The following is a 12,533-nucleotide window of genomic DNA, read 5'->3' as shown; positions in this document are numbered from 1 at the left end:
TTTAATAATATTTACCATTGTGTGTGCACTACAGTTACTCATATTTGTTTGTGTAAACGCGTGCTTTGTTGCAGGGAAGTTTTCTTTTAAAAACAATAAATTGTCTAATCTCATTTTTTTTGTTTTTCTATTAATAACCATAAACTAATCTTCTCAGATCATTCTATACACCATACATTAATAAATGTATAGGGGCTTTTTATTTTTTAATGCTATAGCTATTTAAACTAACCAAGAATACATTATATGTTATTACACTCACCTGCCAATTTATTAAGTACACTTTACTAGTACCGCATTGGACCCCTTTTGCTTTCAGAACTGCCTTAATCCTTTGTGGCATAGATTCAATGGGGTATTGGAAAATTCCTCAGAGGTTTTGGTCCACATTGACATGATAGCATCACGCAGTTTCTGCAGATTTGTCGGATGCACATCCATGATGTGGATATTTCGTTCCACCACATCCCAAAGGTGCTCTATTGGATTGAGATCTGGTGGCAGTGGAGGCCATTTGAGTACAGCAAACTCCTTGTCATATTCAAGAAACCAGTCTGAGATAATATGCGATGACATGGCGTGTTATCCTGCTGGATGTAGTTATCAGAAGATGGGTACACTAGTCAGGTAGGCTGTGGGATTGACACAATGCTTAATTGGTGCTAATGAGCCCAAATATTCCCAACACCACTGCATCACCACCACCAGCCTGAAACTGTTGATACTGTTGCCCTATTATCAGCCGAACCAGTCTGGCCATTCTCCTCTGGCATAAAGAAGGCATTTGCGCTCACAGAACTGTCACTTACTGGATATTTTCTCTTTTTCGGTACATTCTCTGTACACCCTAGAGATGATTGTGTGTGAAAATCCCAGTGGATCAGCAGTTTCTAAAATACTCAGACCAACAACCATGCCAACCAACTGCAGCCGATCGTCTTGACCATGTCTACATGCCTAAATGCATTGAGTTGCTGCCATGTGATTGGCTGGTAAGAAATGTGCGTTAACAAGCAGTTGGTCAGGTGTACCTAATAAAGTTGCCGGTGAGTGTATATTAAAAAGTTGTTAGTTGCTTGTTTATAATTATTAATAACCTGATAAACAATCTGAGGTGTGTAATTATGTTCAGCCCATAGCTAAAGTAGTTTTCAGTCAGATCTTGACCATTGCAGTTCCATATATCTATATACTCCATTCTAAGTCTTTGACTGAGCATGCAAACATTTTTCTAATGCTGCAATACTTGCAATATAATTACTTTCTTTCACATTTTTTAATGATACATTTTGACATGGGTATAGTAGTAGAATCTTATTATCTTAAAAAAAAAAAAAAGTATTCTTTGGGCTTAATATGTGGGCACAGCTTTACGTGATATGAATTCGCAGGTGAATGAAATGCTAATTTTTTTTGTGACAGCCTTTTTACCCTGGTGTTGTTGTCATGACAACATTGCAGTGATGATTCTACCTGTTTTTAAATGGTCCATTTTATTTTCATTAGCAGCAAAGTAGTCCAGACTCAGAGAATTAGGCTTTTCCCGAAAGTATTGGACTTTGTAACCTGCTGTTACTGGATATTATAAGATATTATAAGTCTTTCTCAGAGTGTCTTCAGGGAGTGCTGACTCTTCTCATTGCTAATGCTGTGACTGTTGCTGTGGGGTCTGTTGCTATAGGGAAGAAACTAGCGCTGGTGTTCACAGAATGAGGAGGAGTGTCATTGTTAGTAAGTGTTTGTTTATGATGGAAACTCGTACAGAGAGCAAGCAGCTGATGGATGACATTATGCAGTGTTATGACCATCTTCCAATTAGGACCAGACACAAAATTAATAAAACCTAATATCTGCTGCTTTTATATGTGCATTTAATTTTATGTATACCAGGGGTGCCCATACTTTTTCTTATACAGGGCCAAAAACCAAACTAGATTGAGCCTAGTGGGCCGAAGGTAAATATAGTCGCCATGGGTACTTCATAATTTATTATTTAATAATATTTAAATTTATTTATTTATTTTTACCTTTTTTAATGAACTTATTACTTTAAAATCAACTAGAAAAGTAATGTTCATAAAGTTTACGGTGGCTTGAGAGCCTAGTTTGAAAGTTTATGTAATTGAAGTAGTTTTAAGAAGTTTGTAACAGTTGGGATAGATAGATAACTACATAAAGATTGCCATGTTTTTAGTGGATTGGCATGTTTCTCGCAAGGCAGTTTAAAGGGGGTTCTGAGTGGGTGCTAGGTGATTGCTAATGTGTTCTGAGTAGTTGCTAACATAAATTAGCATGGTTCTAACGTTAGTATGAATTGGCATGTTGCTAGCATGGAACTACTAGTATAAACTAGTATGTTATTAGCATGAATTTAGTATCAATTAGCATGTTGCTAGTATGTTAGTATGTTGTTAGTATGTTTATAGTATGAATTAGCATGTTCCTAGTATTATAGGTATGTTTGTTAGTACGTTTCTAGTATGAATTATCATGTTCCCAGTATGATTAGTATGTTTGTGAGTATGTTTCTAGTATGGATTAGTATATTGTAAGTATGAATTAATATGTTGTTTGTATGTCCGTTGTAAATTCAGTGGCAGTTTTTTTTACAATGGGAGTCTATGGGGCAGTTGCTGGGGTGCTCTAAATGGTTGCTAGGGTGTGGCTAGTAAGTTGAAAGATTTGCAGATTGCTAGTCAAATGCCAAGTTCAGACTGCATGATTTTCAAAGTAGTCGTGTCACAGGTGTTTTCACACTGCTTGACTACCTGGGCTAGCGTTTCGTCGCTGCTTTGTTTACACTGCAAGATAGATCGGTGACAGGGACTTTCACATTGCATGACTTTACTATAGGAAGAATCGCCTACAACTTCGTCCAAACTACGTCTCACAGCCAAAAACATGTAGTATATCTTTTGTTATTAACTACATAATGAGAAAGAAGCTTTTAATGGGGTAGAAAATTTACATATTTGCTCACCTGGCTTTAAAGGGAATTAGCAATTTCTCCTCAATGTTGATAATAAACTAATTTCTTTCTGTATGACACGTCAAACAAACACAGTTGCTCCTGAGTCCTGTCAAACCTCCACTAGTTTTTCCTCCATTTCGTGGGTCCAAATAAACCGAAAAAGAGCGCTTTTAACTTCTCCCCCAGCCTCCCGCTGGCCTGCAGCAGGTATATACACGCACACACACAAGCGAATGCCGCTCTCTCATTGGCTGTAGGCGATCACTGATGTTATTTTCAGTCAAAACTCAATTCACACGGCATGATTTGAATCGCCGACAGCTCCAGAAATGTAGCATGTCAAATATCTCGCAGTCATCTGCGACTCATCGGCGATTCTCTCAGATCGCGTCTTTTATAGTTCATACTGTGTGATTTTTCACTCACGTGCACGAGCACCAATTTGCCCGTGATTTCAGGCATTTGTCGGCGATTTCTCAAAACCTGTCGGCAAGCTAAAATCGGGGCTAAAATCACGCAGTCTGAACTAGGCATAAGTTAAATGAGCCGGCTGTCGGACAGTCTAGTTGAAAGTTATGAGGTCACAGACACAAAGTTTGGTCCAGTGTTAAGTCAATTGGACTTTTACAAATATTCTGGGTCAGTTTTGGGAAAACCGTAAGTCGTATCAGTTGGAAAAGATATTGCAACTTAATTCGTTACAGTTTGGAGATTTAGAGTTAGTTTGGTGGTTGTAGTATAAACAGTCTAGGAGGATATGTTATGCTTAAAATAATCTGAGAAGAAAAAGAAGAGGGAAGAATAATAAGTTAATGTAGTATAACAGTTTCTCAAACCCCCTATAATAATTTATTGCAGAATGGGTTTACACTAGTCAAGCTGCACCTGATTTTGCCTTGATTTGCTCGCAGATGTCTTCTGCATTGTTCTCTATCTGTCCAGTGACATTTACGTTTTTAAAGTATTTATTTATGTATTTGAAATTACCATGTAATGAAACATGTCATTTCTGTTGGCTTTTTTGTAGCTCAGCAATAAAACAAACAAACAAGTGTTATTTTAAACTAGAAATGACAATCTCTGTTAAAAGCATTCACCCCAACCCTGCCCATCATGGTGAGCCAAATCAAAGGTTACAATGGGCCAACTTTGACCTGTAGACCCTAGTCTGGGCATCTCTGACATATACACTTTATATATTTATATACACAGGTGTGGAAATTGAGAGTAAAAATCCTTTTTAAAATAAAAAGGACAGTCAAAAAGATTGAGAACTGCAAAAAAAGCCAAATGTTTACAAGGCCTAAAAATGGATAGACACAATCAATGAAAACTTTCATTTCAAAGCTATTTTTATTGCTTAGCCCATTCAAGGCTTATTTTACAACTTGCAGCCAGGGCCGGGTCGTGAGTCAATACAGCATCTCTGTCTTCTAGCGATTGACATGGATTCACAGATTTTAAACATCATTGTTCTAAATGTTAGTTAAGTTTTATAATATGTTATCAGAAAATACAATGAAGTCAACTGAAAGTAGAGCAGAAGCCTAAAGCTGCCTTTCCACTGCACACGACATTTGAACACGACTGTCGGAATACGCCCCCTTGTGGCAGCCGCACAGTATTTTCAGTGTTGTCATGCACCACGGGGGAGAAGGTGATTCTCAACAGTGTCCGAAATAAAGGACTGCAAAAGCAATAGCCTTTATTCTCTGTGCGTTTACATAGTTTAATGGATGAATGAATACTAGAAACTCATAGACCGCTAAAATATTGGAGGGAATGTGGAGACAACATTAAAAATATATATTTCTATTACTTTCTTACTTACATTTATGAACAGAAAAGTTTTTCTTTAATATAGACTTTTTATAATTCAAAAAATAACCAATAAACTCCTATTTCGCATCTCGCACGCACGGACCTGCTTGTGCAACACTGGAATACATCATATCCGGTCGGCAGGTCGCATACGGTCTAGTCGCAGGAGTTCAAATATTTCAACGGATCCACAGCTCAATTCAGATCCAAATTTTCCGAATACGGAGATGATCGGAACTCAACGCAGCTCCCGGACTGCTCTCCATTGGTAATGAATGACTTCCGGTCTGTTGCTTGTCATTTGTCGTGTGTAGTGGAAAGGTGGCTTAACAGTTTAAACAGCACAAAAATAAACCTTTTTTCTTTGAGACCAGACTATCAAATAGAAAAAAGTTCCACTAAACTGCAAACACTTGACAACATGCATCTGAATGCCAGCCAGGTGTAATGAAGCCAACGGAGTCTATTTTGTTCTTCTGTGTGATTTAACTATAATGAATGTGAATAGAGCCATTGTCCTTTAAGCCAACATGACTCTTTCTCTGTTAAACCCTTCATCAGCTTCCAGGTCCTGTACTTGCATTATGCATATTAAGATAACATCTAAGTTTTCCATTGCTTTCTGTCTTCAGTCATGTCGAACACACACATAGGCCGAGCATTAAGATAAGCCTCTGCATTTACAGAGCAGTCCTTTACTTCATTCCCTGAGAGACCTTGGCGTTTATTCAACAAGGAAGTGATTTATTTTACACAAATGAGGGAATTGCATGGTGCATTAGCATAACTGCTAAAAAGCCTCTTGCCGGTTCAGCAGCTATTAACCATTAAGTTTCTAAAACAATACATCAGAGATTAAATGGTGTAAAGAAAATCGCATAGATGAGAATTTCTGGATCTGTTATGCTATGATTTCTTTTGATATGGGTGGGGCTGTATTCCCACATCCCCCTCTGCACACACCCCTGAAGGGTTTGTCATGAGTTTTGTGCAGAAACAAAGACTGCCTTATGATGGCGGGCTGTACACACAGCTGATGTCAGTGTTATGGAGAGACAAGTTGTGTGAGGCAGTGTGTTGTCTATGGGCCCACTGGCATGATTAATTTATCCCAACATGCTGTGCTGCTGAAGAATTACCGTGCCGTCCTGTGTGTCTGGGTTGATTTGGAGAACTGGAGCGTGAAGGAGGACGGTATTAAGGTGCCTGCAGCTCAAGTTCAGCCTTGAAAAAACCAAGAAAGGCTTTCAGACACTTTACTTCCCTATAGCATGCTTTTTTCCTGCTTGAATTGGACTTAGGTGAAATTGTTATATGATATTCTGCTTGAAACGCATTTGAGGTAATTACTTTCACAGACTGGGAATTGTATTATAACAATGATGTCTTTGTGGCTCTGCATTGTCTTTTGGGAATGTACTTACACAATTGGTTTTGGTCTCTTTATCTATGATCTGTGAACCTTGACCTGGCCTGATCTAGGTGGACTGCTCTCTTTAGAAGCTAAATAAACTCTCTTCGAGCTCCAGGACCATGTCAGGTAAGCTTGCTGCATGAAAACATAAGATAAAATAGGGGAGCAGGGTTGTATTCATGTTGTCAAACTCAATGGATTCCCTGTTTTGCAGGTAGTTACACTCCAGCCCCAGGGGGCCCTTTTTCAGCCCTCACACCAAGCATGTGGCCCCAGGACATCTTGGCAAAGTACTGTCAGGTAGTTTACTTCTTTATTTCCTCCTTTGCTTTATAATACTGTATTCATACTGTAAGTGCCATAAAAATGTTGCTTGTTTTTGTAAGGTCTTTATTGTTGTGGGAGGTTGTTCATTTCTCACAGACATTCTTCTGACTATTGCAGAAAGACCCCGGTACGGAAGTGGAACTGCAGTATGATGAATTTGGGTTCCGGATCGATAGTGAAGGTTGGTGTGAGAACATTAGCACTCATAAAAAGTTCAAAGGAATTAAAGGGTTCTCCCATTATGAATATCTTGCCATAATTTACTCTGTCTTCACTTATTTTAAACTTGCTCTTCTGTCAAGATTGAAGAGTGATGGAAGCCTTTAACTATTGACTTCCATAATATTTATTTTTCCTGCTAAGGATGTGAGTGGTTACAGTTATTTCAACAGTATTCAAAATATCCTCTTTTGTGTTCAAAATAACAGAAGACTCTTATCTAGTTTAACTATCGCTTTAATCAACGCACTTGTTTAGGACAACAACAAATATAAAACAAAATGACTGGATCTGCATTATCTGCATTTTTTACTACATTAACTATGCAACAATTTTTATGTAAATGAAAATTTCTGTTTTTGTCAGGCTCATTCTTTAAAGAAATCATTGCATTTTCTTGGCAAGAATGTTTGTTATTAATCAGAATTAACAGATTTGAGTTGCTGGGGGGAAAATCAACAAAGATTTAGGCAGTGCAGCTGTTTTCTAACATTGATAATAAAAAATAAAATGTAAATGTGTTAAAATAGAAAACTATTCAATTAATTGTATTATCCAATATTGTTTTTAACCTCTTAAGAATCTGTGTACCGGGTCCAAAACGTCGTTCACTTCAGCGTTCTTTAAATTTTAAAAGTCCGTCCTGACCCAATACCCCCATAAGTGGTTCTAATCCAACTGATGAGAGAATGGAATAACTTTTGCATAGATTATGATAAAGGCATTTTTCTTTTATTTCTATGATTACTGACATGTGCAGGGACCAACTAAATAATTACAGCAACCTAGACCACAGTTCTCAAAAAAAAAATGTTTTTATTATTATAACAACGCAGACAACAACAAAAAATATATTTTAATTACTTTAAACAGTGTTTTCTGAAAATTCAAAGGGTTTTTCTTTAAAATGATACTATTTACACATACATTTACACTTTTGCATGTAGATTTAGGAAAATTTTGAATTTGGGAAGGCAAAATCCAGCAGGAAAGCTCAAAATAGCACTTGACTTAAAGTGGTTAATGCTTTTTTAACCTCTTTAAAAATCATCTTGCAGACTGTATAGTATTTATTTCATAATGCTTAGTATTATTATTGACAATAATGTGATATTTTTGAGGCTTTGTTGCATTAGTGTTAAGATGGCAAATGTTTGGGAATGTGATTAGGCTTAAAAACCCTCTTGTAAAAACAAAAAAAAAACAAGTCAATGTCAAGTCCTGGAAGGAAATTTAGAGAACAATGTCAAGTCTTGTGATAGAGCTTGTCTTATCTCTGGCTCAGTCTGTCTTCTTCATTGACATGAGTTTAAAACCTTCTTGTTTGTTTTTGTCAGACGGGGTTGAGACACGGAAATGGCTGTGTGGTGACGGAGCCCCTCAGAGAGAAGACCCTCAGCAGAGACTTCGCTGGCAAGCTCATCTGGAGTTCACCCACAATCACACTGTCGGAGACCTGACGTGGGACAAGATCACCCCCACACTGGCCCGCTCAGACCGTCTGCGGTCACTGGTGCTGGGAGGAATACCGCACAGCATGAGGCCACAGGTCAGCTCCTCCAGATCTCAGTGTGAACTTCACCTCACTACATATTTAATGAGGACTTTGTTTTGTTACACAACATCATACTGCTCATCTGCTGATGTCATGTTCCCATGGCAACCTTGTTCATGCTTGAGGGATTCTTAATGTTGCTGAAATAGTACATGATGTCTCAGTAGTGTTTTGTTTAGGCTGCTTATTCTGCTATTTTTAGTGATCCCCATGAGAACAGCGGTGCGTCTGGAATCTATGATCTTCTCTGCTGGATCTTTGTTTGTTTAACTGTCGTGTTCCTCATTGTCTCTTTCATACGTTCCCTCAGTTGTGGATGCGTTTGTCAGGGGCCCTGCAAAAAAAGAGAACATCAGACATCTCCTACAGGGAGATCGTCAAAAACAGCTCCAATGATGACACCACAGCAGCCAAGCAGGTATATGTCATTCCTGACACGCATTTCATGTAGAGGCACCGATTTAGAAGTATTTTCTGTTAGAAGTAAATACAGTGCTTTTTAAATTTGCTAATGTTTATTCCTAACAAAATGTAAAACATTAAACAACAAAAGTGAATTTAGATAAGAGGATACCATTACAAGAAATGTTTACAAATTCAGACACACAGGATTGATAATATCAATGCAGAGTAAGGAAAGAGGGGGGAATAATAATGTCAATAAATGATTATAAAGTGTAAAAATAATAAAAACATTAACAATCATAAGAAATATTTTTTGAGTAGCAATACATCATATTAGAAGGGTTTATGAAAGGTTTATGACCCTAAAGACTGGAGTAAGGATGCTGAAAATTCAGCTTTGAATCGCTAATAAAATCACATTTGAGCAATTCCAGCGTTATGGATGTGACAATTGCAGTAAAAACATAAAACTAAAATATGCTGAGAAAGTATGTTAACATTATATTGAAACATCTGTTTTCCAAAACAACTAACCACAGAGTTATGGGATCAGATAAATATCAACCTGAAAGCGTTTTTCATATTTTAAATGGGGAAATTAAACATGCGTTATGGATGTGACCAAAAAAGTCTGCAAGTTTACAGATGCTAATCAAAGGGATAAGAGTTGGCTCACTATAGAACAAACATGATTGATTTTATTTTATTTGACATTTTTGCAATTATCAGAAAAAAGCTTGGTTATGGACATGACATCTGTCCTTTTATGGATATGACAGATGTGAAATTGGCACTTGTGGGACTTTGGTAAATCAAATACAAGAGTTTGAAAACATTGACACAGACATTTTTGATTGTTTGTAAAGTACTGTAAAATACTTGCATACACAAAAAAAATGTAGAAAGCGTTTCACTATTTAGTTTTTTTTTATAGCAAGGTTGACATTTGCATGGAATTGCTCGTTTTTAAATATATTAATTTGGGAAACTATTATTAAAAATTCTAGTAATATTTCACAGTACAGTATATTATAGTTTACAGTTATCAAATTACGTTAGTAATCATAAAAGAAAATAATAACAACATAATAGCAGTCTATTTTTTTAGAAGAAATTAATTAATTTTTAATTAATTACCCAATGCTTACTTCCAAACAGCATAAACAGGACCATGTAATTTTAGTACATATTTTAAAAGCTTATTGGAAAACAATCACTGTGAAAACCTTTTCTTTCACTTGATAGATTATGAAACTTGTATATTTTAAATTGTTATTTCAAATTTAGCATAGGAAAAAAACAATGTGTATTACAGTATCTCAAAATAAACTCATGATTAAAAAGAGAACATACATTTTAAACCAAACTACATCTAATTTGAAGTTTCATAAATTTTTTATTGAATTTAATTATTATTACATGTAATTATAATTACATAAATTTAATTATTATTTTTGCATTTCATTTGCTTCATTAAGCCATTTGTTGGTTAATAATTTCCGCATTAACACTTACTTAATCTCAGACATGATATGTTGGGATGCTCCAATCGATCGGCCGAAGATGAATGTGCGCTCCTGTATATTATGCATAGCCTACAGCCGCCACAACACAGGTTAATGCGCATAGGGGCGTGAGCGATCATTGCGCTTGCCCCAAAGCAACTAAAATATGTTGATGGTCTCTTTGTTGCAAGCCATTTTATATTCAGTGTTTTGAGCTGCTCTGGTGTGAATGGAGCGATCACCCCTGTCTAGTGTCTCATCCAACCTCATTACCTCTCCCAGAAACTCCGCGAGTCTTCATACCCCAAAATTTTGACAAAATACCCGGAAATCCTGTCAACGAGAGTGAAAGAGTGAAAGAACAGCTCGCTAGTGACAAAGTGGTGCTCTGCATTACATTTTTTTATGTTAAATGAATAGAACAGTAAAGATATCACGAGTGCAAATCCCCCTCTCTTTCATTGAGGGATCTTCTATCAGTAATTAAAGAAGAGCAAAATATTTGAATGGTTTTGCCAGTACTTACAGTAGATCTTTTTACATATAACAACTGAAAGTTCTGGTATTAGCCAATCACTATGACAAAGAATCGTTACTTGGTATCAGCTGTAAAAATCCTCATCGGGGCATACATCTTCCAAACCACCATCATTTAGGTTCTCTCTCTGTGTTTCTGCTACAGATAGAAAAGGATCTTTTGCGAACCATGCCCACCAATGCATGCTTTAACACTTTAACCAGTGTTGGGGTGCCCAAGCTCAGGCGGGTCCTGAGAGGGCTGGCATGGCTCTATCCAGACATCGGCTACTGTCAGGGCACAGGCATGGTGAGGAGAAAGCTTAACACACACTCTCAGTATCTCTACTGTCTAGTGTCTAAATTTAGAGTCTGAGAGGTATGTGTGTTTGTCTTTCCTATAGGTGGTTTCCTGCCTGTTGTTGTTTCTGGAGGAGGAGGATGCTCTGTGGATGATGTGCGCTCTGATAGAGGACCTGCTGCCCCCCTCGTACTTCTCCTCTACTCTGCTGGGAGTTCAGACTGACCAGCGGGTGCTCAGACAGCTCATAGTGCAGTATCTGCCTCGTCTAGACAAGCTGCTACAGGAGCATGACATCGGTGAGACACACTTCAGAGTAGGGCTGCACGATATTGAAAAAAATTTACATTGCGTTATTTTGTATTTCAGCGATATATATTGTGATCAATATAATTTCACAATATGACTCAAGTAACTGTATGGGAGGAATTCACAATTTTACATTGATTGGGATGATTTTGTAGGGAAGTGCATCTACATAAAATATCCAAATATATATATTTATTCATTCATTTTCTTTTTAGCTTAGTCCCTTTATTAATCTCGGGTTGCCACCGCGGAATTAACCACCAACTTATCCAGCTTATATTTTACGCAGCGGATCCTCTTACAACCGCAACCCAACACTGGGAATCACCCATACACTCTTTCATTTACACACATACACTACGGCCAATTTAGTTTATTCAATTAAAATATAGCGCATGTCTTTAGACTGTGGTAGATACCAGAACACCCGAAGGAAACTCACAGGAACACAGAGAGAACATGCAAATTCCACACAGAAATGCCAACTGACCCATCCGGGGCTCAAACCAGCAACCTTCTTGCTGTGAGGCGATTATGCTACCCACTACGCCACTGAGATGCCCCAAAAATATATATAAAAAATGTAAGCACAGATAAAAAGAAAATAAACACTGCTTTATGGTTTTTGGTGGAATATTACAATATTAAGGTACAGAAATTTAATTATCAAATCTAAAATAACACTGTATAGTCTGTATTTGATAAATAATTGAGTTCTATTAGTCTTTATTAATGTGGCAAACTTACAATTTCTTGTTTCCAAATGGTTTAAATTTGCTTTTAATCTTACAGTCATGTACCTTAAAAGCACATCTGAGTAAAAAAAAATTAAAAATGACTCAAATAAAAAAATTAAAAAAAAACTGTACTGAACTGTGATTTTTAGTTAATTATAAACCCAACTCAACATAGCACGTCCTCCCATGTAACTATTGCGGATAATGCGCACATTGTGGTATCTATGCTGAAAGAATATATTTTGCAGCCCTACTTCAAAGTCACCACATAATTTCCATACAAGTCCTTAAGTATTCTCAAATTTAAGTCTTAAAATGTGAAACACAGACCTCTTTTATTACTTTGCGAGATTTTAAAATAGAGAATATAAAAAAGCTTGAGTTTTGAAATGGCCTTTGATTATTTAACTTAAAAAAGAGGAAACATTTTTTTGCGTGAACCCCTACAGGTCA

The 12,533-nt window shown here is 36.9% G+C and overlaps 1 protein-coding gene across 3 annotated transcripts in view; it reads left to right on the top strand.

The window, feature by feature from the left end:
* The window catches only part of sgsm3 (small G protein signaling modulator 3), a 31,412-nt gene that overhangs the window by 3,256 nt on the left and 15,623 nt on the right, over window positions 1–12,533 (top strand). For all 3 annotated transcript variants that reach the window (XR_012398342.1, XM_005164010.6, NM_213330.1), the window contains exons 2-8: window positions 6,275–6,332; window positions 6,421–6,506; window positions 6,651–6,714; window positions 8,090–8,301; window positions 8,618–8,725; window positions 10,900–11,043; window positions 11,138–11,333. Coding sequence is in view for 2 of the 3 variants with exons in the window: in XM_005164010.6 (XP_005164067.1) it covers window positions 6,326–6,332; window positions 6,421–6,506; window positions 6,651–6,714; window positions 8,090–8,301; window positions 8,618–8,725; window positions 10,900–11,043; window positions 11,138–11,333 (817 nt within the window). In the remaining variant the exon portion in view is untranslated. The remainder of the gene's footprint in view (window positions 1–6,274; window positions 6,333–6,420; window positions 6,507–6,650; window positions 6,715–8,089; window positions 8,302–8,617; window positions 8,726–10,899; window positions 11,044–11,137; window positions 11,334–12,533) is intronic.

The sequence above is a fragment of the Danio rerio genome, chromosome 3, assembly GCF_049306965.1.
Source record: "Danio rerio strain Tuebingen ecotype United States chromosome 3, GRCz12tu, whole genome shotgun sequence".
Classification (NCBI taxonomy): Eukaryota; Metazoa; Chordata; class Actinopteri; order Cypriniformes; family Danionidae; genus Danio; species Danio rerio.
Note: the sequence above shows the minus strand (reverse complement) of the source record. Positions and strands in the feature narration are given on the sequence as shown.